Here is a 25,835-nt window from a genome sequence, read left to right on the forward strand (position 1 = left end):
TATCTATCTATCTATTTATCTATCTATCTATCTATCTATCTATCTATCTATCAGGATATACCTGAGAACTTTCCTGTCAAGTCCTCTTCTGCTCTGGAGAAGGGCTGTGGAAGATGAGCTGCTTTTATGTCAGCAAGACTGTTTTTCTGAAAATCATGCTTTGAAAAATTTCAGTTTGCACAGGCACAGTAGAAACTCTCAAGTTTGCTGGTTTATATCCCCAAAGAGCCCGTTCTTGCTGGGATTTTGTCTTTGCCATTTCTGATGCTGCTGCTGTGGCAGGGCCAGCTCGGCAGAGCAAACCCCATCCCAGGAGTGGAGTAGCACAGCGAGGCCTCCCTCGCTGCTGCGGTTCCTGAGGACGGGGACAGGCCACGCACCAGGGCTGAGCAGGGAATCGGCCTGTCTCTTCAAGCTTTCACTGAGCCCAGAGAGGAGAAAGGAAGGTGTTTCCTATCATAAATGCAGGTGGAATGAGAGAAATAAAGTAAGGATAAGGTATCTGGTGATACTTGGGTTGGAGGGAGGGAGTGAATTTGGAATTATGTGTGAACGAAGAGACTGGAAGCTCTGAAAGACATTAGAAAGTGGGAGAAACAAAGAATGGGCTAAGAATAATAACACTAGCTCTTCATTTTACTTATCTAAGCTAATTTACGTTTCCATAGTTATATAAGTTATTTCTTCTAACCAGGCTAGATTTTTAAGCGTTTAAATTCAGGACTTTGGGGGACTTCTGATTCTGTTCTTGTCTGATCCTGAGGACATCATTTATTTTCTCTGCCTCAACATCCTAATCTAAACAACGGGACTAGAATTGACCCCTGTCATACAATCATTAAACAGGTAAAATTGTGTTTGTATTATATTTTTATTTGTAGAATATATTGTCATCATCTAATGGCAGAAACATAAAATAGTGTTTTTCCTTAATGTTTATTTATATGTTGGTTTGCAAACACATGTTATTCAAAGCTGCTGTCCATGAAAACAGCAACTCCGTGAAAGGTTTAACTATGATGTCTTTGTAATTTCATTTCACCTGGATGGGGTAAATGTATCACTCTTTACTTTGTATCCTGACACAAAAATAACTACATTTCTCTTCATCAACAATAAATTATAGCGTGGATCTGTTGGGAAAGAGGTTTTCGTCAGCAGGACTGTGTCTGAAGCCTCAAATTATTTTGTATTGAAGTCCGTGGCAAAGCGCCTCTCCTCCTTGCGGGAAGCAAAACCTATGGAGCTTGAGCAGATTATCGATATTACCGTAAGAAACTAGTGGTTCCCCAAAGAGAAGGGGCTGCCAGTGGCGCGGCCGATAAGCGCTAACTCGGAGCGTTGCCGGGGCAGGCGCCGCGGCGGGAAGGCGACGCGAAGCTCCCACGCGAGGCCGTGGCACGGGGCTGCTGACAGGCCCAGGCCCTCGCCGGCCCCGGCCCCTGCGGGCGCCGCAGCCTCGGGGCCGGCGCCCCCCGCTGCCGGGGCCGGGACCGGGGCCGCCGGGGCGCAGCGGGGCCCTTTAAGGGAGGCGGGCTCAGCGCTGCCTCCCGGCCGGCGGAGGCAGATTCCCTTCCAGGTCGGGGGTGGCGGTGGTGTTGGGGGGGGAGGGGGGAAGGCAAAACGGGGGGTGGGAGGGAGGAAAAAAAATTTTTTTTTAATTAAAATAAATAAATAAATAAATAAATAAAGAGGGAGCCCAGCGCCGGGACCCGGTTCGCTGGGCGCTCGCGTCCGGCACGCAGCGCCGCCATGGTGAGTGAGTGAGTGAGAGCGGCCGTGGCAGCGGTGGTGGCGGGGGGGGGGAGGGCGGCTGCGCCCCGCGGCGGGGTGACAGCGGCGCGGCGGGGGGGTGGGGGGAGCCGCGGGCCCCAGGGGGGCGGCGGTAACGGCGCTGCGGGGCGCGGAGCGTTGCCGCGGGCCGGGGGGGGGGAGGGGGCAGGTGAGGCCGTTGGCCGGCGCCAGGCGAGCGCGGGGCGCGCGCCCCTCCCCTCCCCCCCCCCCCCCCCGCCCCGCCGCTGAGGGGCCCCGCGGCTGGCGGGCAGCGGCCGCCGCCTCACGCAGAGGCGCCGGGCAGGAACGGGGCGCCCGCGCCGCCGCGTAGCCCCCGCGGCTGCCGGTTACGTGGAAGGGGCTCAAGCGCGGGAGCTTCCCTCAGCGGGGCTGGGGGTGCGCGGCGCGGGGGGAGCTCGGGGGCCCGGCCTGGGCCTCGCTGCGGCAGTGGCCGGGGGCGGAAACAGCGTTTCTCTGCGCTAAAGCCAGGCCTCGGAGCAGCGCGGGGCCGGGGGGGGGGGGGGTGCTGCTCCGGCGGCTCCCCTGTGTGAGAGATGAGTGTGCATATTCGCTTTCAAAGCACTGCCAGGAGCCTCCTGGGTTATCTAGCCTAATCCCGTGTTATTGCAGGTATCGCTTCATTTAATCCCTTAATAAACTTCTTTTTTTTGTTTCTTTTCCGGTCTGTGTTTTAAAGGTAGTTACCTTTTTTGCCCCCGCTGTCCTGCGAGGTAGGACTTCCCTGTTTGGTGCTCAGGAGCCACGTCCCGACCTCTGCGTTTATGGCAAAATTTTAATCCGTGGCGATTGCACACGCATTGGTTGCTGCGCTGGCGTTGTGCTTTACCTTAATAGCCTTTCTCCTTCTCTAGTGCTTATTCACAACACCACGTTTATAGGCAGCACTCGGATCTCCTGGCACCTTTTGATCTGCTGGATGAATAGGCTGGTTTTGTCTCTTCTGGCCAACAAGCTTTTTTTTCCTGGGCGTCCTAGTAACTGTTAAGTTCGAACAGAAATGGTGCAAATATTTCCTGAACATAAACAGTCCCCTGAGGTCTCCTAGTGCCTTGGATATGACACTCATACTTCCTTATTTTTGCTCGATGCCTCTCCTGACACCTTCTGTGGCTGCATCACATTTTTTTCCTGTGATTAAGCAAACCACTCAAGTTCTCCTCTCCAGTCATTTTTAACTGATGAACGCCTGTCTGGAGTTCTCGATATTATCTGCAAATAGGTGGCCTTGCATATTGCACTGTTTAATTTTAGTCCCCTCATGATCTCTCCCAACTTGGTGTGCCTAGCAGCTTTAATCAGCGTGATCCCACTGGTTGTGCCAGAATAATTAATGAAAATATTAAATGTGGTGAATTCTGCTCCTAGTCTTTTCTTTAGTCTGCTAGCTAATAAATCGCCTACTTCTGTTTCATTCCTTTTAACCTAAACAGGATAATCAAAAAGCTTTCTCTATAGCATCAATCACTGAACTATCTGTGTTTTGTTTTTTTTTTACTGCCTTCCCCTTCCTTTATTAGGGCTTGGAAAAATTCTGTTGACCGTAACTTGAGTTGCTACTACTTTTGGATTATTTTAAGAATGTAAATAAAGCCTTAGGGCTGTGGGGAGGGCGAAAACAGTGAAAAACACAGAATGTCCCAAACCGGTAACTAAGGCCCTGAATTAGCTCTCATTTTCCTGCCAGCTTCTTGAGGGAAATAATTGCCACTATTTGAAAAGTCCCTTATCCTATATCCTATCTCCTTTGAGCTTTCAAGGAAAAAAAAAAGCAAATGGGCCTTGTAGAGTATACGGAAACCTTGCACATTCAGTTTTTGTCATACCAAAATAAATGGATATAGAAGTTGAGAGTAAGCCATGAAAATTGTTCTGTTGAAGCTGAAATTGGTATCTGTCTTCAAAGACTTTATACAGGTTGATTGATGAAAACCTGATCAAAAACTACCTATGGGAAAAAAGTGTGGGTTTTTTTTGTTTGTTTTGTTTAGTGAGTCTGAGACATGAAGCTAAAAGGAACAAAATCTTTCAGGGTGAGATGGTAGGCTCACAATGCCTATAGTGAAAAAGACCTGTATAGCTGTGGAATTTAGTTTTCCTGCAAAATTAGACTGCTATTCCTGATGGAAAATGTCAGTTAAACCCCTGTCTTTTTTTTTTTTTTTTTAATTTCCCTCTGTTGCTGTTGTATAAGCGGGTGGTTGCATGGTAATGCCTTTCAAAAGGAGCAGGATTTAATTTTGATACTTACTCACCCTCAACCAGTTAACGTAGGCGTAATACTAGGTTTAGGATTCTCTGAATTATTCCAGGTGCTTTTAAGATGTCCCTTTATCAGCTTTTTTATATCTGGATTTTGTAATATAGGGTAAAATACATTCTAGCAGTATTTAAAGTTGATATGAGAAGGTTTTAAAAGAAAATGTGGAGAAGAGTGTTCTTTGTGAAAACATGCCGATGACGTTAGTGCGTATGCCCATAAGCTGAACTGGATGGCATCATATCGAAGCAGGTATTGCATTTCAGTCTGCTACCTGTATTAGATTACTGTTAGATGCCAACAGCCATGCAGTTTCCCCTCCCCCCTCTTTTTATCTTTACCTTGGTTATATTAAGCATGAACAGAGTTATTTTTTTAAATAGTTAATTGAAATAAGCCTTAAAAAGTCCATCTGAATGGAGTTACTCTATTTTCTGTTTCATTCTGTTAATTAGTTGGTTTTAGATGTGTCATCTTACTATTATTAATGTAAGTTTTAGCTAACGAAGGTGTCAAGATTTGTATCATGCAATGCACAGTCTGTGGTTTGGGGTTTTTTTTTGTTTTATTTTTTTGACTGTCCGCTGAATTGGTTTGATAAAATGAAAGAAACCCTGAGGTTAAACTGAACTATCAAATATTTAAGATGGCTATGACAAAAGTCAACTCTACCTAATAAAAGTCCTACTCAAATATTTCTGAATTTAAAAAAAAAATCCTGAGCTGTGGTTGACATTAATTTAAAGCATTGCATTTTAGAGTATTAGAAGCAGAAAGGGAAATGAACCGAAAACAAAAGCCCAGTTTGTTTTCAAATTGGCGTTCAAAAGCATAACTAGTTTCAGCAGAGACAAGGAATATTTAAATGCTAAACTTGTGAGCATTTAAATACAAATGAAGACTCCGACTCTGAGATCTTTAGCTGGGCAATATTATTTTTTAAATAAAGGGGCACAGGATGTACTAGAGAAGGGGAATGCTGCTGGTTCACGTAAGAGGTTTACAGGATACACTCCAGCTGTTCTGTTCCAGCAGTAGACAACCCAGGATATCATTTTGCTGATGCTTGTCGAGGAACTTTATTAGATATGGATAAAAATGTTTTCCTTATGTGCTCAGGTTGCCTTACGAGCCTTCATTGGCTGTGTTTCTTCCGTCTTCTTGCAACAAGTTAAAGAAACATTACAAACATCTCTTCATGTCTCCTACAAATGGAATAAGTGAAGTTAATAAAAATTATGCATGGAAACAACAGTATCATTGATTCCTGCTAGTGGGCTACGTCTTTATTGTTATGGCGATGTCCTTTATGGACTTTTAAAGTGCTTATTTAATATTAAAATTAAAATAATAGATCCAAATTAGAGATTGCCCAGTTGGAGGTATTGGTTGATAGCTTTCTGATTTATTTGTTAGCAGCCTGTCTGCAAGGCCAAAAATTCTCTTCAGAGTTTGCATGCTGATACATGAAGTATTTTAGCTTTTCTGGCAGAAATGATGGGACAGTGCCAGAAGGAATTAACAGAGCCAGTATTCTGTTTCTGTCATACTTAAGCAGCAAATTCCAAGCCCAGGAGCTAATGAGAGATGAGGATGTCTTTGGTTCGGTGGGAATGTTTCTAGGCTTTTGAGCAAGGGCTCTGATTTCTGTTCAAGTCAGCAGCTGTCATGCAGCTCCTGGGCATGTGTATTAATTTCAGGGTAAAAAGAAATCTTTCCCCTTTCCTTTAAAAATGTCCTATTTTTGAGTAAGTAGTTGGATTTCTCTTTAGAAGTATTTCAGGCATTTTTGCATGTTACCAAGAAACAAAAGATGTTAAAGATTCCAAATTCTCTCCCTCCCTTTCATATCAGCCTAAAGTGTGAGGCAGCCAAAATAGCTGTTTTCAGCAAGTCACATCAGAAAAATAACTCCTATTTCGCCAACAATGTAACAATCGAGTGTTTTTTTGTTTTTTTGTTTTTTAACTTTAAGCACTAAAGATCTCCTTTAAGCACAGGAGATCTCTGTGAGACAAATATGCGTATTTTTCTTTATAGATAGAGAAATCGAGTCAAAGGGGTTGGAAGCTGCATGTCAAATGCTGCAGAAAGAGCTTGCATTTGAATAATTTAGAGTTTCTAGTTCCCGCACCTGTACTTTAGTCTTCAGACTCTGTATTAAACTACAGTGTCTGTGTTGACAAAACATGAATCATTAAAGATAAGCGTCAGAGCTGTCTTTGACCTGTTGTGGTGCCTCCCAACCTTCAGATACATGCAGCTGATTTTAAAAGATGCATTTGTCGTATTTTTCTGTATATTTCTTCTGTGTAACCTTTTATATATTTCTGTATTTCTCTGATGAGCATATGAGGCAAATGAAGCAACAGAAGAGAAGTCAAAGTGATCTAGAAAAGAAAGGTGAAATCATCCAGAACGTTCAGTCTAAAAGGCAAGCCACAGTTTTACCTATGGATGAGATGTGGCAACAGTTGACGCTGTTATTTTCAAAATGATCTGAGGGAGTTTGTACCAGTCACTCAGCCGCCTTTGTGTAGTGCTGGGCATGATTCACAGTGCTCCTGAGTCATGCGTTATGTTGATTAATTTGTGTGACTGAAAACAGTAGGCTATTATTAGGCACTGAATTAACAAATACTTGGAGTTTTTCTTATTAAACAGACAATCTTAATCTCTGAAGGTATCGTTTAAGTTTATATTCTGCTTTGTCCTTTGTACCTGAGGTACTACTGCATATGGTTTCCAGGTCCTTAGCATAAAAAGGGGAAAAAGGTATCTATAATCAGAAGGAAGACTGTAGTAATTGTTGCTTTATTGCTGCACAAAATTTGGGACTAAAGTAGGTCTTTTCAAGTCTCCTTTTTTGATCTGAAGCTTTAGCTGCCCTTTTCAGTATCAGAATTTATCTACATTTCTACTGTAGCTTGGCAGTAGATTTCTGATGTGGGTTGACTTAAATTAAAGATTAATCAAAGAAGTAAAATTTGATTTAAATAATGCTATCATTTTTGCTCCTATATTGCATTTGTATGATTTATTTTCCAAAACAGATTTTTACTTTAATTGACTGATGTTGTAATTAGACCATGTTTATCTGCAAGCTGGGTTGTTTTTATGCCATGTTTGGTACATATGTGTCTCCAACATACTTTTTAGTAAGTTAAAACAAATCTATGAATCATATACTTTTCAAGTATGTATTTTACTTTGACATCTTTCTTGTTAAACCTTGATGGAAATTATAATTGAGCTAGATAGACAAAAACAGCTTTTTTTACTGGCAGTTTAGTGGGCTGCAAACACATTTCAAAGCTAAAGTGATTTAGTTCAAAACAAAACAGTAATTGATTAATTGTGTTTTGTGAATTGAATAACTGAGCACTCTGTTGCAATTATTTAAAGATACTTAAGTAACTAGCAGGGTTTTCAAGAGCTCCTGAACTTTTTATTATCTCCTATCTGCATCTTTGGATACCAAAATACTTAGAAAGCCTGATGCCAGGCCTTCCAAGTTTTTAGAATAGTAGGTGCTGTCTTTTCATGCTTATCATTTTATTGATACATGATTTTCATCTATCAGTCTATCTTGATTCATTAATTCCCAGTAGACTTCATAATTTCAAATTTTCTTATCAGAAATGAGGAAAATACTTTTCTTCCTCCGTGAATGCAGGCAGGACTTTAGTTGTCTCGTGGGACAGGCAAGCGGGGCTGTGGGAGGGGACGGCCCATCAGCGTGGCCGCTGGTTTATCCCGTGACCTGAGGTACGCTTGCTGCGTGCCTCCAGAGATGGACCTCTCCTTTTGCAATGTTTGCCTGTCGCAGAGAGAATCAGACTAACAAAAAAATGATTTGCCTAACAAGAACACGGTAGAGGAATGGAACGTTCGTAGACAGACAGTGATGTGAGTAAATCTCATTTGTTTCCTTGTCTTGCACGTGGCAGGAGGAAGCGTCTCCTTATTCTTTGCTTGACATCTGTTTGAATTTCCTGACCGCCAACCTAGAGAAGTTCTGCACGGAAAGGCAAGATGGGACGCTCTGCTTGCAGGAGCCGGGGATGTTTCCTCAAGAAGTGGCGGATCGATTGCTGCAGACGATGGCTTTTCACGGTAAAAACAATTACTTGCGGGTCATCAGTGAAAATATTTTGCTGGAATGTGACATGGTAGTGCTGGTGTATTTAGTGGTCGAGTCTGATATTGGAGCTGTTTAAACTGTATTTCATAATCTCTTAATAGAGAATTTCTGTTACTCCAGCTTTGCCACAACTTCGGCTGAATGCTGCCTAGCTATATACAAAGCTCTCAATAGAAAGTCTTTTGTCTCATAGTTACAATTTTAATTTAATGTTGCTTTAATTGAACATCAGTGTTTTTTTCCCCTTAGATTCTTCTTTTGGTCACTTTTTCGATTTATTGAATCCTGCTTTTCTAATGGTGCTCAAATGTCTAATAATTGATAGCAATGATGTCTTCTGCAGAGCAATTAATTGAATTATGTTTTCTTAACTGTCAGTGTGTTTAGTGCTGTGTACAAGTTTCTCAGCTCTCTTAGCACATTTGATGAGGTGGAATTATTTGCTAAAAAGCAGTCAGTTTCAAATCTGTTATTAAAAAAAAAAGCCTATGAAAACCACATTTTTGTCTTTTTACATTTTAGGTACTGACTTATATGCTTTCTGTCAGCACATATTTGAGGGGAGGGCTACCATCTTATTTGGTTGTTTGCTTTAAGCATGACAAAGGAAAATGTTAAATTTATGTCAATAAAGGCGTCTTAGCATGAAAAGAGGGAATTAGGCTGAAAAAGAAGCGGCTGAAGACTCATTTCTGGAGACTTTATGTAGAGATGAGACTTGGTCTGTTTAAATGATTTTTCTGATATCAAGAACCCTGCATCTGACCCTGCATCTGTAGGATGGATGTGACTAATAAATCACTTGAGTCTTGTTAGTCTTGTTAGTGGAGTTTCAGCTTTTCCCAGCTGTTTCCAGTCCCGTATAACCCAGGCAATGGTTCTAAAAAACAAAAAGCAAACCCCAACCCCCCTCCATCTTCAACATGCGTTGCCTTCTGATACATAATTGTTTAGAGTAGTCTCAAGAAACCAGATTCAAGGAACAGAAACTTACTACCAGTGCTAGTAGTGGTGAGGACGGTTCCAGCTGCAGAGAGACCGCAAATACTGTGTCAGAGAGGGTGCAGCATGTCACGAAGTGCCTGCCAGATAAGCAGGGTGTGGCTGAAGTAGGCTAGTGACACAGCCTAACTTGATCCTCAAGTGAAAAGATTAGCAAAAATGTAGATGTCATTTAGTAATATTTTACCAAATTATTTATTGCACTTAATCTTTCTCCCGGGTACCAGTTGTCTCCCCCCCTATTTTTGCTTTCTCTGCAAAAGAGAAATGCCTCAACTACCTGATCAGAAATGCCTGAACTGCTTGTTCTTTAGAAAGATCTGCAAATCTTAATATTAATTTGACATCCTCACAGAGGAAGTCTAGCTAGTGACTTAAATCCAGACAAACTGTAGTGATGACAACTTTTTTATTCAAATATATTGCATTTTCAGTTTCTGTTCTATGCTCAGTATGTCTGTAGATAGAAGGTTCAAAACAGGAGTTTATAACCCTCCAGAGTGAAACTAGAAGGACGCTTCCTGCTCCCCTTGTGTGCATGCTTACGCAGTCATAGCCTTCTCTTATGACTTTCTATAATGCAGTAATCACACTACTGATATGATAAAAATAAGAAATCTTGGTTTCCTATGCATTTTGGATAATCTTGTGCATAGAACTAAACCTATTATTTCAGTTAAGATGTTGCCAGCATGCTGCGAGACAGGACTGCATATGCAGGTTTCTGGCTACACAGCAGAAGGATTATAATCTCAGACAAGATCCTTGTATTTTCTTTTTTCATTGCTGTCTTTTTCTCCATCCCACTCTCTTTCCTTGTTCTCCTCTTTCTTCTCTTTGAAATGCTTTTTGGGTTCCTTTCTCACATTTAGCTTGTTTCTGAGCAACACTCCTACCTTCTTCATGGAGGATATATGAGAGAACTTCATTAGCTTACTGTATTGATCCTACTTATGAATTCAATCAAATGCTGAATTATTCAGTTTAGTTAAAGCAAAATGGAAACTGTTCATTGATTGCTGGTATTGTACTTCTCTTAAGGTTAACAAAAATGATCAAGGAAGAGCACGTCTGGGGGGACAGAAAGCTTTCAGAAATTACATAATTCTGTTTTTATCACATTTCTAACCAGTCACTGTGAGAAAATCCAGAAAATGCAGGCTGTAGTCTGAAAGGTTTTAAATCATGTCCACATTTTATTTATTGCATGTTGCATGTTCTCAGCCAAGTAGGTGTTGTGTATGTACTGCATTTTAATTTAATTTAGCTCCAATTTTAATTCCAATTTTTCAAACCTGGAATTTTCCACAAGTGAGATCATAATCTTAAAAGCAGAATCTGAAATGCAGAATTTTGGAAGCAGTGGCATAATGATACGCTATGCATTATTTTGCAATTAATTCTCTTTGTTGACACCTCTTACTTTTTTTTCATTTGGGCTTTTGAAATTAAGAGCTATGTTATAGAATGCTAGAGCCAAATGCTAATGCTCTTTTCCAACAGGGCTGCTGAATGACGGAACTGTGGGCATCTTCCGAGGCAACCAGATGCGTTTGAAACGAGCTTGTATCCGGAAAGCAAAAATCTCCGCTGTGGCTTTCCGGAAAGCATTCTGCCATCACAAGCTGGTAGAACTTGATGCTACTGGGGTGAACGCAGACATAACAATCACGGACATTATAAGTGGACTTGGCAGCAATAAATGGATCCAACAAAACCTTCAATGCCTTGTGCTGAACTCATTAACTCTTTCCTTGGAAGACCCCTACGAAAGGTGCTTCAGCCAGCTGTCCGGGCTTCGTGCATTGAGTATTACCAATGTTCTGTTCTACAATGAGGACTTGGCAGATGTTGCTTCGCTTCCTAGATTGGAAAGTCTGGATATATCGAACACCTCTGTCACTGACATAACTGCACTCCTTACCTGCAAAGACCGTCTCAAATCTTTGACCATGCACCACCTGAAATGCTTGAAAATGACCACAACGCAGATTTTGGATGTTATAAGAGAACTAAAATATCTAAATCATCTTGATATTTCAGATGATAAACAGTTCACATCAGACATAGCACTTCGTTTACTGGAACAGAAAGATATCTTGCCTAACCTTGTGTCTCTGGACATTTCTGGAAGAAAGCATGTTACGGATAAGGCTGTAGAAGCATTTATTCAGCAACGGCCAACAATGCAGTTTGTAGGACTGCTAGCTACAGATGCCGGCTACTCAGAGTTTCTAACAGGAGAAGGAAACCTAAAGGTTAAGTGGGGGGATTAATTGTACTGAAAAATTAAAATATTCAGGAAAAATAGAACTAATCATTTGTAACAAATATTTGTGGGTGTTTCCGAAGGAAGCTGTAGGTTCATCTTTCATCCGTTAATTGTGATTACTGATTGTCTATCAAACTGCTGCTTATTTTTTGGCACAGAATCTGCTAATTTTACAAAATACTATTGTAAAAAACATCTATTTCCTGTGCCTTTTTGGTGAGCATCAAGTCCTGATTTAAGATATCAGATCTAAGAAACCTGAACTTTGTCTAGTCTGAAGTCATTTATTAGAGTCATATTCTCTGGTTTTCAGCATGGCCTCTAGCATAAGACAGCAATATGTAAGAGCCGATGGGGCAATTTGCATAAACTTTGAGCACTTCATGCTTAACACAGCAGATGTAACAAAACTTAATAACTGATCTGCCGCTTTACTCCATCACCACTTCTATTTTCTAATTACAATATTTCCACCCACCTTGAAAGGTCTTTTGGTGATGCATGTGTAAGAAGCAATTACTCAGGATGAAATAGTTCCTCTTCCTGTGCAAATCCTAAATTACTTGGCCCCTTAGGATGAGGTGATGTTTGCTGAAGTGCATTTATTTATCTTTTAGTGCTGGGCAACAAGAAGTTGCTCCTCTTTCTTTAGAAGATGCGTATACTTATAGAACTGGAGAGTGAGCCTGTCCTGTGCCCTGTGTAAAGGGGTCAGCATTAAAGGAGCAAGATGTTTTAGACATGTCAGTGTCAATGCTATAGCAGCCTTGACCAAGAGATGGACAGTTTTGTCTTCTACTGTGCCATGAGAGTGATTGGAGACTGCAGGTGGAATGAAGAAGAGTTTGCATAATGTGGCTGTACTTTAGTCTGTCTCCTGTGCAAGCTGAGTTTTAAAATTTGATTTATAACATTTAGAATGCTCTGGCTGTAGGCAAGTGAAATAACACAGTTATAACAATTTTATCATAATCATTTTTGCTTGGAACTTTTGGCAATCATTAATGTCCAGGTCTCTTGAGTACTTACACGGTTGTCACAGCTGACAGCAGCATGTATGGATGTCAAAATGCTGTGGTGTAGAAAGCAGGGTCCCATTTCACATAATTGGCGTACAGCATCAGGAAATGACACCTCACATTTTCTACAACATAATATAATCCTTGCTATTTAGAATATATGCTTTATGTGAGTGATTGTGAAATGAAAAGACAGGAATGAAGAAGGTTCTAATAACATGAAAATCATGATGGATTTTTAGCAGTGGAGTTAGCAAAATGCAGTTCATATTCTTTCCTCAAAGGCTTAGTTGTCAAGAAGAGACTGTAGGCGGGAATTGATTTTGTGCGCTGAAATTCATTAGTGACAATATTGAAACATTCAGCTGCTTAGTCTAGATACTACTAAAGAATAAACAGGACGCAGCACTTGTGGAGACATTAAAAGTAGAATATTTCTATCTTTACAACAGTTTTTGTATCACCTGGTTATAGAAAATTCTTGAAAGACTAAACATTTAATTTTAGGTTATATAACAGTTGAGGTGGACGTGGTGGTAGAACATCATGAAGCTGTGTGTAAATTCTTCATGTAGTGTATAATTGGCTGCAAAACATTTCCTTGCTCAGTAGATACGATTGCCCTGGCTTAATCAGTAGAGAATATAAAGCAAAACCCAAGACGGTATCAGTTCTCGGAAGGCTGTAATACATGCCTGGTATTCCAGCAAGTTTTGAAAAATTTGGCCCTATATAATACAGGATGCAAGGAACATGACACTTCAGTCTATGAACATTTGCTTTCCCTTATGTGGCAAATTAAGTAGAACAAGTTCTGCATCCTTCCATAAGAATTTTGAAAAACAGTGGCTGCAGCAATGGTTCATTAAACAGTAGGACCGAGGAACAAACCATCTACAGGTACGCAACTTAGAGTTATAAAGTAGATAAAACACAGTAAGTGGAAAACACACCAGGTTGGGAAGTGGAAAAATCTGTAGCTAGTTTCTGATTTATTATTCTAAATTTAAGCTCATATTAAGTCAGCAGCCCATAGCTTCTAATGCACTCTTCACCTAAATTAGATCATTCTTTAGTTTTTGCATGTATTTCAAGTCTGGTTTTAAGAGCACTCTTCTTTTGCAATGAGTATGTGTTCTTTAATACAGGGCTGTAAAGCTGTTGCTATTGATTTACCTTAAAAGAAACTTGTTGTAGGCAAAGAGTGGAAATATTGTCCATTGATGGAGGTAGAACTGAGTGCCAAAAAATTACAGCTGAAATATCATCTTCCGCAGTTTATCAGCTTCATTTGATAGAGCATTCAATTACAAATATTGCTTTTAAGCATTTGGTGTGTCACAATCAATTTTTATTGGCTAGAAATGCTACGTTTACTTAGTGGTTTCATACAGTTCTGCTTAAAGACATGATTGAATCCTAATTTTGGCTTATACAAGTGGATGCTATCATCTTATGAAGAATGTTTGAAGATTGTGTAGCTCTAGATTAATGTGGGCAGATAATATAATCATTTGCCTTCTGAAGGACTTGGCTAAAATATCACCACCTTTGAAATTGCAGCTTTGCACTTAAGAACAAAAATTTTAAAATAAAGTGATGACATTGTGAACTAAAGATTGTTTCTCTGTTCATAGGTGTCAGGAGAAGCAAATGAAACTCAGATTTCTGAAGCACTGAAGCGTTACAGTGAGCGGGCCTTCTTTGTGAGAGAAGCACTCTTTCATTTATTTAGCCTGACACACGTAATGGAAAAAACAAAGCCTGAAATTTTAAAGGTAAAATAGTATACTTTTGATAAGAAATTCGTGAATTGTTTTTTAAACTGAACTTAAGGAGGCCATCTCAAAAACCATGGTATAAATTATTTTATGAGCTTTTACATTTTTATTGGGATTTTTAATCTTAAAATTTTAGTGTCGAATAGAAATCAACAATGACCTAAGAATAGAGATGGAGAAGATGCCCTAGCAGTGTATTATGTTAGGTTAAAATATTCTAGGCTGTTTAGTAGCATTGCAATTTTAATTTTTTCAGGTAACTTTGCATATGATTTGAAATTGTCTTCAGGTGCTGAATTATGTCTTTGGAACATATCTATACTGGGTCAAATCAAAGGTTTGCCTAGCCTAATTCCCTGGTATTTCTATTCACTGTCAGCTTCCAGTATGGTAACAAGCGAACAAATAGTGTTATATATTGGGCTAACTAGTGGCAATTCCAAGAAACTTCCTTAGAAACCCATTCTAGACATTGGCTTTACATTGTTGGAACACCAGAAATGGTTTAGTTTCTTCTGTGATCATAAAAAGAGGCATCAGCAGAACAGATGATACTTCAGGAAGGAGCTGTGGTAAGTATATACTAAACCAGCAGCTTAGGATGTGATCTTAAATGGTTAGTCACCAAATAATAATCCGATACATCGCTTCCATTCCACTGCAGAAAGCCTGTCCGACCTCATTCATCTCTGAAAGGGTTTGGTGGTTTTACCCAGGGGTATAGAGCAAACCTTGGATCTTCCTAAGAATCCCTTGCGCTCCATGCAGATCTCCTTTGAGAGGTTGCTACAAGCAGTGCCAAAGGACTCGGAGAAGTATCAGTTGTCTGCTTTGAATCACTGAGCAGAAGGAAATGTTCTTATTGAGAATTAAAATCACACCAGATGGATTTTTCCCTTAAGTAAAAGGCAGGCAGAAAGTGGGTGCTGTGAGTCACTGTTGCAGCCTCCAGCGGCAGTGGATTGCTCTTGGGGTGTGTGCGCAAGTAACGTGGGCAAAACTCTTGCATTTCAGCTTGTGGTTGTTGGAATGAGAAATCACCCCCTGAACTTGCCTGTGCAGTTAGCAGCAAGCGCGTGCGTCTTTAACCTAACCAAGCAAGACTTAGCAGCAGGCATGCCTGTACGACTTCTGGCTGATGTCACTCACTTGCTCCTGAAGGCCATGGAACATTTCCCAAATCATCAACAGGTAAAAGACTAGGTTTCATTATTTTCTGTAGGTTTCTCTGTTGTCTTGTGGCTCTTGGAAAAGATTTTTCCACATCTCGCAATCTCAAGAGCAGCTGTGAACAGGTACACATACAGATGTATTTGTGCAGGATTCACATGGAATATTGCTTCCTTTTGTACTTCCTGCCTTATAGGACTGTAGTTAGCAGAATTAGTATTCCCCTAATGTGGCTTTTTAAGAGGACTTTAATGAAATTAAAGTCATGAATGAAATAGAAAATACTGTAGTACGAATCAGCCATTATTTGAGGTAATCTTACTGACAATAGTGAATACTACCTTGCACGTATCAAAAACAAAAGCCAAAACAGAAAAGAGAGATGGAAACCAAGAGGTAATGCTATTGGATATGTAATGAAAACTGATTTTTATCTTGACAGAACCATTATCCAGGCAGAATTTAAGTAGAAATGCAAAGTGGTTACATTGTCTTTTGTTGAAAACAAATAAAACATCTCTTCTGGCAAACTTTGGATATGTGGATCCAAATTATTTCCTTATGATTATCTAAAGGTTTTTGCTTGATAAAGAATGATTAATGCATTGAAGGAACATTTTCCTTCAAAGAGTCAATGTGGAAATCCTTTGAGAAGTCTCTAATTACTAAGCTGGTTTCTGAGCGATCGGCTGTGTGTTAGGAGTTTGAGAGTTGCATCATTGATCAAGCAACTGGTAACATTAATAATATAGAATGAGATACTGCTGGCTTTCGGAAAAGTCCTGTATGCTTGGACAGTCCTTGGATGAAATAATGTGATTTGGGCAAGTCTCACTATTGAAAACATCAATTTTTAAGGTGATGTACTAGGAGGTAAATGAACCCTAATTTGGTATCTTGCATAGAGCTTCTCTTCCATTCATACCTATAGTTATATTCATAGTTACAGATAAATGTCCGAAGAAATATTTTGGTTGATTTCTGAAAGCTTTTTTTGGGGGGGGATTTTTTTTTTCCAACTTTCACATTTAAAGTTTAATGGGCTTTGAGCATTCAGCTGGCTTTCCTTCTACTCTGTTTGGGATATAGTTTTGAAGAAAACTGTGGCATTTTCAGAACTCCACTCATGTTAGAGGTGCATAAATTTAAATACAAGAGGGAAAGTGAATCCCACTGTGAAAAGATTAATTTTGCTCAAAAGTTCTTTTTTTTTTTTTTCCTTTCTCAGACTGACCTTTTCCTTTTTTTTGTTTTTTTTGTTACAGTCATTTTCAGTACAGCTCATAATAAAAATGGGAATATGTTTAATGATTCATAGAAAGAAAGCATTCTGAAATATGTGTGTGTCTGATGAAGTAATTTTTATTTCTTATAGCTGCAAAAGAATTGCCTTCTTTCACTATGCAGTGACAGAATCCTTCAGGATGTTCCATTTAACAGGCAAGTTTTATATGTCAATTAAAATGAGTTGTAGTATCTTGGAATGTTTTTTTTCTGTGGTGGCTGCTTAGTACTGAAATAAGCTCATAACTTTCTTGGTCTTTCGAAAGTGTGTGGCTACCCTGGAGGCTTGATGATCATTCACAAAGTTTGTTTCTGATCTCAGTTTGCTCAGTTTAAATCATTCTAACATGCTGAATTTGTCTGGCCTAGGGTATTTTGGGTCCACAATTCATGATTATTTTGAATGTAGGTCTGAAAAAAATCCTTTGGTATATAGGTATTTTGACTTCAGCTGGATAGGTCTACCACTAATCAGGTGTAACAGAAATCAGGATTTCTCCAGGGGAGTATGGGACTGCTTTTGCAGAGATTTTTCTGCGCACATGTTTTGCCCAAAGGCTTTGAAGCATGTTGGTCTGATGTTTCAGAAGATTGCGTAAAAACTTTCTTTCTTCTTTAGAAGGTTTTCCTGTGCGCTTTGATACATAATCTGAAGTTAGAGACCCTAAGCAAACACCTCAAAGCCTACTGAGGCTCATGCAGTACCTGTAATTTTGCTGTGTGTTTCTACCTTTTTGTTACATGGCGTACTACTTCTGTTTTTTTGGCTTAATGCATTTACATCTAATGTGTTTTCTGTGTGCATCTTTCTTTTATTAAGACTTAGGAAACTTCTGAAAATAAAGTTATTTTTAACTTTCAGGTTCGAAGCAGCCAAACTTGTTATGCAGTGGCTGTGTAATCATGAAGATCAAAACATGCAAAGGATGGCTGTAGCCATAATTTCCATTCTTGCTGCAAAGGTACAAAACTTAAATTTTTAAAAGATCAGATAGTATTTCTAATGTCTGGAAAAAAAATGCTGATAGGGTTTTATTTATTTTTTTTATAGCTTTCAACAGAGCAAACAGCTCAACTTGGTGCAGAGCTCTTCATTGTTAGGGTAAGTTGGATACTTTCTTGACAGTCAGAAATACCAGCCCTCTGTAGCTATTCATGATAACAGTATTTCTAAAGATATAGAATAAAAGTAAGTAGATAGAATTCCTAGAAAACATCGAAGCTAATATATATTTTTTTGATATGCAATCATAACTAGGCTTTTTGGTTTGTTTTATTTTTCCCAGCAACTTCTTCAAATAGTTAAACAGAAAACAAATCAGAATCTTGTAGATACTACCCTCAAGTTCACGCTGAGCGCACTTTGGAACCTCACTGACGAATCTCCAACAACGTGTCGGCACTTCATTGAAAATCAAGGGCTAGAACTTTTCATGAGAGTCTTAGAGGTGAGAAGTATGGTTTTGGTTGTGGATTATCAACCTAGGTTTATAATTAACATTGTTTCAGTAATAAGCATAAGTGGTAACTTTTTTTTTTTCTTTTTTTCAGTCTTTTCCATCTGAGTCATCCATCCAACAGAAAGTTCTGGGACTTCTGGTGAGATGAATAAAAAATGCCTGAAATCCATAGACTTTTAAAACATGATATGTTAATGTTAATCTGAAAATGTTAATCTGAAAACTTGCCTAACACTTTAAAATTCTTCTTTAATCTTTATAGTGTGCATTTTTCGTAACTCACACTGTTTTGGACTGTTTTGCCAATTCTCCAAAACCACTAGTTATTTTGAAATGCATGGTTACTGTGAACAAAAAGAGCTTCTAAGAAAGGGCTTCTGATGGGTCTAAACACAAGGAGTAGGTTGAAAGTCAATGGAATTCAGATTTGCACACTGTTTATGAAATTACTGTATTTGAGAATGTTATAAATTAGCCTTTAAAATAGTATAATCTCTGTACTAATGATCTTAAATTATTTATGAGAAAATCTTTTTATTTTGAGGCAAATTCCTGCAGTAAACTGGAAACATTTTCAAAGGCAAAAGTAGTATTTTGGTATCTGCCTGTTACCTGGATGTACAAAGATCTCATCTCATATTTATATGCACCACGTAGTTCAAGTTTATATATTCATCTCCTTTGTATGGTGGTATTTCTGTTGATATATTCTTAATTCTTTTTTTCTCACAGAATAACATAGCTGAAGTTAAAGAACTCCACTCCGAGTTAATGTGGAAAGACTTTATAGACCACATCAGTAAATTACTGCACAGTGTTGAGGTGGAAGTCAGCTACTTTGCAGCAGGGATTATTGCTCATTTGATATCTCGAGGAGAGCAGGCCTGGACACTAAGTCGCAGCCAGAGGACCTCTCTTCTTGAACAACTGGTACAGAAAAGACAGTGCACTTTATTATACTGTATTTTATAATTTTCTGTTTGCATTTAACACTGAGTGTTCTTGGTTCTGTATTTTGCAGCATTCTGCCATTTTGAATTGGCCAACTCCAGAATGTGAGATGGTGGCTTACAGGTAACTATTGTCTTGATTTATAATTTGGAAAATACGGTAGAACTGAACTAGATTTAAAAGCTTGTTTCTGAAGCAGAGTAAGCCACATGCCAAACATGGTTTTGTCTGGTAGAAGACAATTGGCTCAAAAGAAGCCAACTCAGAAGACTTATTGGCTCAAAATACACAGCTGGTTGGGTTTCCCTCTGTGATAAAAGAAGGGTAGAGTCAGCTAGGGACTCCTGTAAGAGAAAAATGTAATGTTCTTCTCCCTGCTTCTCTATTATGGTATTCAGCTGCATGTCTAAAAGACTATAAGCAACGACTGACCAATAAGGTTATACTGGCTAACACTAGGTTACTACTATCTGTCCTAGAAAAAGAGGTTTGAAGCCAACAAGTGCAATTAGATAATTACTGGCCCTCCAATCCTTATCATTTCAACTGTTTATTCCTATTTCTAAGGAGTAGGAGGCATCCAAGTGTTATGGTAAAAGAATACCATTTATTCTGCACATTTTTGGTAGTAACTGTCTTAAGTATTAAAAGTCAGTCACCTGCTGCATCTAAAACACTGACTTATCAAATGTTTCTCCTTGTTAAACCTATGGCTAAATGGGTAGACAACATGTGTTCTCTGAAGTAATAATATTCTAGTAGCAAAGTGAGTTGCTGATCATCTCTTTTTTTCTTTTTTCTTTTTCTTTTTTCTTTTACTAGGTCTTTCAATCCATTTTTTCCTCTACTTGGCTGCTTCATGACACCTGGTGTACAGTTATGGGCAGTGTGGGCCATGCAGCATGTTTGCAGCAAAAATCGTATGTATTAAGGCAAAATGACATTTATTCATGCTTTTTTAGCATAAAATTCACTAGCATGAACTGGGAAAAATGGGAATTCCCATGGGAATACCTCATGGTATTCCTTGAACAGCTGCTTTTATTCGGACATGTGAATAACAGTAAGAGTAAAAGGCAAGATAAATTATTCTTAAATTAAAGAACAAGGATTGTAGCAGGTAGCCATCTCTTACAATTAGAACAGAAGTTTTGGGTAATCCTGGCCTCTAATCACCTTTCTGCAATAACTTGCTGTGCCATGAAGGTCAATTTCTTAATCCGTTTTCCCCATCTGCAAAATGAGAACACCAACATCTTGTTTGTAAAATGCTTTGTGAGCATGTGATGAAACGCATAAGTGCTAGGGAAGGAAATAAATCCACTGCATATACCTGAACATAAGACTGGGCAAACTTTAATGGAATTTAATGCTTATTCTTTTTTTTTTCTTTGTGAATTTGATATAAATACGTGTATTCACATTAATTTCTACCATATATAAAGCAGCTTTCCTCTAAAGTATTAAAGATGTTTTCTGTGCGAGTGTTTAATCCTCCTGACAGCAGTTAGCTCTATCCTTGTTTATCCCAGGGCTGAACAGTCCCACAAATCACCACTTCTATATAAATATATAGTGGAAATATATCTGTTCAGGACTGAACAATAACATGGTGTAATAGATAACTGCATATAAAGTACAGTTTTCCTACTCCATGGTTGTTTGTAAAGCTCGTAACTGTAATTCTTTTGAGACTTTGTTCCCAGGGTACATTGTCCAGAGATCTGTGAGGACTATACCTGTGTTAAAGTAGAAGTTAAATAAAGCTGTTTTACTGACTGGACTCTAGTTAACTGTTTTTGATTAAGACCCTGTAATTCCATGTTAGTGAAATTAAAGCAAGCCTTCTCCTCCACATTGCACCTCAGACCTGTCAAGCCACTATAGTCCTATATGATCTATTTATTTTTAGTGTTCATTTTATGCTGCCCTAACCTCTGGGCTTTCAATGTGCCACAGAGGTTTGTGTTGACAGTGAGTAACTGCACTGCAGAACGGGGAGGCTGAGAATACTTGGATGACATATTCCTGATTTGAGATCAAAACACTGGTTCCCTTATTCCTGATGTTTAGTTCTGATGATAGTTGCTGCCAGAAGCTCCCAGAGAAAGCTGCAGAGAAACCAAAGGCAAAACAGCAAATGTAATAAAGATATTTTCTCTCAGAGTAGGTTAATGCTGAAATATGATGATTAATTTGGGGAAAAATCCTAAGTTTTTGGTATTTGGCACCAAGGAGTTTTTTTATCCTGGAAAGGGGATGCATTTTATTTTGCCCTCCTCTTTTTTAGATGAGGATAAAAAAGTCTGAAATAAATGGAACTGATTTTTTGTTTGTTTGTTTTTCCTCTTGCCGTTTTGCTACACCCCATCCACCTTGCTGAGCTAACTTAACTAAAATATTAGTAGCACTGCAGTGAATGTGATCCCTAATGAAACATTTTATGTCAGCATTTAAATTGTTAACGCCAGTGTTGCTTCACTGAGATGAATGATGAAATTGGGCACGTCTGAGGTAATGCTCTGTGGATTGCATTACAGCCATTCTGACTTTTTTTTTTTTTTTTCTTTTAAACAACTTCTGAAGCTTGTGTGATACATCATATGTATGGCTCTGTTCCTGGCTTGTCCCTGCATATACTAACACTGGAGCTGATGTAGACCCGCTTCCAACTTTTTTAAATCAATAAGAAAAGTGGAAAGAAAAGTATAACTTTATTGCTGAAAAGGCATTCATAGCAACTTAATACTAGTTAAAGGTCAGCATCAGTAGTAGCTGGCAAACTGTTTTCTAAGGAACTCTTTCCTGTTCACTCTACAAGCCTGTACAAATGATGCAGTGGATCTGATACCACTTTTGATAACTGTTCTATACTGAGGCTGTTGGTAAAGGTTATGTTTTTACCTAGGTACTTAAAGATACTATAATACTTCTGATTCTCTTAGTACCTGCTTCTGAAAACGTATGTATGCGCCCTTAAAATGTATGTACAAGAGGGAGAGAGAGGGAGAGAATACTGTGCATGTTCCAAGGCTCGTTCTAGTCAACTTCTGAGACAGACTTGGAAACTGAACAGAGACAGTCCGAGTCCTGTCAGTATTTATAACCACAGAAAGAGCTCTCTCCTTCCACTGTCGCCCATTAAAGTACCAGTGCAGTCCTGTAGACACTGCAGGAAGCATCCTAAATGCTGACCGGTCTAGGAGATGAAAGTGGATTTGAGTAAATGTTTACAATATCTGTTACTTCAACAGTAGATTCTTTTTTAGAATTCACTTTTTTTTTTTTTTTTTAATCTTATTACAGCCGCCAGGTACTGCAGCATGCTAATTGAAGAAGGTGGTTTACAACACTTATACAACATCAAAGAAAACGTCCAGACTGATCCACATGTACAGCGAATTGCAATTGCCATCCTAGATAGTTTGGAAAAACATATTATGCGTCATGGGAGACCACCTCCGTGTAGAAAACAGCAACAAAATAAACCAAACTGAAAGCTGCAGGTATAAGAGTGTAAAGTATTGTCTTTGTAATAATCCTTTATGATGTGTGTGTAGTTGGAGTAACTTGTAATATAGTGGTCACCATTAAAGTGATTTGCCGATAATTGTGGTACCCAGAACCATGTATGGTAACCTATGGTGAATGTCAACTTTAATGGCAACCGCATATGCAACTTGTAAAAGGAACCATGGTCACTGCTTGAGCTGGTCACACCTGTAGGATTATTGCTGGCTACAAAGAGATGGGACTTGTACAGATCAATATGCACATCTGGAAAAAAGACTTCTAGAAATACCTTGTTTTGTGACTTCTGGGACAGAAAGTTATTTCATCCCTATGATTGCTGTTTATAAAACTGTTTACCAGTTTGGTGTTTGAATAGAGCTGTTTGTGATTGTGAGATTCAACACTCTTACAGATTAAAACAAAAGTGTATGCATGCAGGTTACAATGAGACTTGTAACTAAGGCGACCAAAATGTCCTGTTGCCTCATAACCCTTCTGAACACAAATGGGGTCTTCAGTTTCCCTTTCCTTTTGCCTGCAAGCTGTCTTCTTCCGATTTCCTCGCTGCTAGAACAATGCTTTTTTGCAGCTTGGCTCTCCTGAGCCCTCTCTGCTTTATTAGTAAGGTTGGGATCAGCCCTGCATCGGGGAAAGGGGAAACTTGCTAGAGCAAAGCAATAGAAACAGGATTAAAAGGAGACATAATACTAAAAGGATGAGCTAAGCTTGCAATTTTAAGCTTGATGACAAGAAGTCTTTTTCGGTTTGTTTGCTTGAATACTCTTGGCTGTGTGGGGGATTTTTTCTTTTGCTTTTAGAAGACTGGTAGGGAAAGGAGAAGGCTCATCAGAGCAAAATACTGACCTGTCCTTCTCATCGTGATGGGAGATTGCATGTCTTGATAGAAGGCCCAGGATATTTGGTCACCTTATTTATAAGAGACTAATGATTGCTTTGTTGTTTTCTGTAAATATTCTGTCAGTATTGTGCGGTGAATTATATTTCCAAGACATCACAGTGCAAAATATCACCCAGTGTTCTGTGTAAACCCTGTGTCAATTGTGTTGTTTTGTGGAGTGTGAAATTTGACATAGAGATGCTAACTGTAACAACTTACTTCTTTCTCTGATACCTGTGGGTTTCAAATGATGTGTTGAATGAAAAATATTGCACAGTATACAGATGCCTGATAAAATTGCACAGTATACAGATGCCTGATAAAATACAAGTGATGGAAGCAAGCTATGTGCCAGTTCAAATTTGCTTTTATTTCAAGCATTATTTCTGTTTATCTGGGTAGTCTCCATATTTCCATGGCAACTGACTGATATTCACAGACTCTTCTGCAAATGTACTGGTAATTCAGTTTAAAAAAGGGAATACTTCTGTTCGGTAGTAAGGCAGGGATGGCTTTTTCAGGATGACCGTATTTTACTATTTTTAATTCCTTCCCTTCCTCCCTTTCCTCTCACCAAAATTCCCATCCTTCAAATAAAAACATCACCTGTAATCTTTAATCTTCTGTATTTCAGCAACTTCAAAATGGACTGCACCAGTAATTCATCAGTGTTGTGTGACTGTTTTTTGTACTAAAGTATAACGTGGCTAGCATCATTTCCCTATGCATATGTGGCTGTATGCAGTTTTCTTGATTCGAAAAGAAGTGAAACAGGCTGAAGCTTTAAATGATGAAGCTTGTTTGGAAAACGGCCTGCAGGCCTTTCCCACTACCTTGCCGGGATGTGTCCACTATGGGACTTTTGCTATGAAATATCCACTGCATGAAATGGAAATACAAACTGTCAGAATTGGTGTTAATGGAATATAAATCAATTGGTACCACAAGATTTTAAAATAAATATGACAACTCTCTTTACAGTAATGTTTTTTTTTCCTGATAACAGGAGAACTTGCTGAAGTGTATTAACTAAAACTCTGAAAATCCACCACTGCGTGCAGCACAAAGCGAGTGTGACACTGGCATCGGTCTAGATGGTGAAGGTGTCATTTCCTGAAATTCTGCAGCAAGCAAGCACAGAGATAGTAAATTGGTTTTTCATACCCTTCTTGTTTTGTTCCCACGTGCTTCGGGCAAACAGCAGAATTCTTTTAAGCTGAAAAAGAGCTACAAGGTGCAACTCTACTGAAATAACCCACTTCACTTGCAACTGCCATTACAGTAGTCCCTGCCAGGAACACTTCTGGAAGCAATTTTTAAACTCTGTATTTTGTATTTCTCCGGTGGCATTTGTCATCTTTTTATGAAGGCCAAAGACCTTAAATGTCTCTGCTTTACCTCTGCAGCCCTTTACGTAGGAAATTGCTTGTAAATGTATGAACTGCTGAAGTTAGTTACCTCACTTAGTTGCAGCTGAGGTATCTTACTTGCAGTTGAATTAACGTGGTGGCCTAGTGTACTTGGGTTTTGCCTTAAGACTTAACTTGGCATGAACCAATGCGGTTAACTTATATTTCCTAAGCATCTTTTGGTAACCTGGTTTATTTACTAGAAATCCCTTTCTCCAGCTCTAGTGCTTCGCGTGCTGGAGAGCTGCAGGCCCGTGAAGGCAGAGGTGCTACCGCCCAAGCATGCGGCATGGTCCGCTGCTGGGGAGCTTCCCCCAGGGAGGAAATAACTTCCACTTCTAGGCAGGCCGCAAAGGGAAATGCTTGCTGGGAAGAGAGGATTCTCTATTTGTTGAAATGGTTGAAAACGTGCACAGCTGGTGAGTGGAGGCATGTATTTCTGGGAAAGATGCAAGTGGGACTGCTGGTGCTGTCCCTCCGGTACTGCCCCAATGGCTGCGGCCAAGGCTGGTCAGCAGGACCGCGGCTGGGGGGGCTGCAGGCGAGTCCGCAGCTCCGCTCTGACCCGCTGCCCTTTTGCCCTACAAAAGTGGATCTGAACTGCACCGTTTCTTCCCCTCGCACCTGTAGAAATGTGCTGCCACCGCTGGGGGGGGGGGGGGCGGGGGGGGGGGCTGTGGCCGTGGAGCGCTGCCCAGGGCAGTGGTTGTGGTGCCAGGTGGAAAGCAGGATCGTTCCCTGCTCTGCTCAAATTGCTCCCTGTGCCGCGGGCCTCAAATAACACGCGATGCTGACACAGCAGGCAAGCCTGATGCAGGGGCCATGCATGGGCGTGCAGGCAGGTCACACACATGCACGTGTTTTGGACATTGCCAACTGCT

General features: G+C 39.7%; 1 protein-coding gene across 3 annotated transcripts; it reads left to right on the forward strand.

The window, feature by feature from the left end:
• Positions 1–1,668: 1,668 nt before the first annotated feature.
• Positions 1,669–24,622, forward strand: LOC106491083 (protein zyg-11 homolog B). 3 transcript variants are annotated; one of them, XM_067301264.1, is made up of 15 exons: positions 1,669–1,755; positions 8,002–8,167; positions 10,701–11,455; positions 14,126–14,266; positions 15,284–15,460; positions 16,815–16,879; positions 17,586–17,685; positions 17,775–17,825; positions 18,010–18,171; positions 18,275–18,322; positions 18,916–19,113; positions 19,205–19,257; positions 19,957–20,054; positions 22,441–22,640; positions 24,552–24,622. In XM_067301264.1, exons 1-14 carry the CDS (start codon positions 1,753–1,755, stop codon positions 22,629–22,631), a joined length of 2,208 nt encoding a protein of 735 aa, XP_067157365.1. In that variant the 5' UTR covers positions 1,669–1,752; the 3' UTR covers positions 22,632–22,640; positions 24,552–24,622. The 3 variants fall into 3 exon arrangements, with proteins under 3 accessions (XP_067157365.1, XP_067157363.1, XP_067157362.1); XM_067301262.1 differs by lacking the exon at positions 24,552–24,622 and adding an exon at positions 24,180–24,523; XM_067301261.1 differs by lacking the exon at positions 24,552–24,622 and having other exon boundaries at positions 22,441–24,523.
• Positions 24,623–25,835: the final 1,213 nt, after the last annotated feature.

This window comes from Apteryx mantelli, chromosome 8, assembly GCF_036417845.1.
Source record: "Apteryx mantelli isolate bAptMan1 chromosome 8, bAptMan1.hap1, whole genome shotgun sequence".
NCBI lineage: Eukaryota > Metazoa > Chordata > Aves > Apterygiformes > Apterygidae > Apteryx > Apteryx mantelli.

What these genes read in the sequence shown, in the direction of transcription:
- LOC106491083 (XM_067301264.1), top strand. An exon ending in GCAGACGATGGCTTTTCACG is followed by an intron (nt 8,168 to 10,700) that starts GTAAAAACAATT and finishes CTTTTCCAACAG; the next exon opens with GGCTGCTGAATGACGGAACT. An exon ending in CAGAGCTCTTCATTGTTAGG is followed by an intron (nt 17,826 to 18,009) that starts GTAAGTTGGATA and finishes TATTTTTCCCAG; the next exon opens with CAACTTCTTCAAATAGTTAA.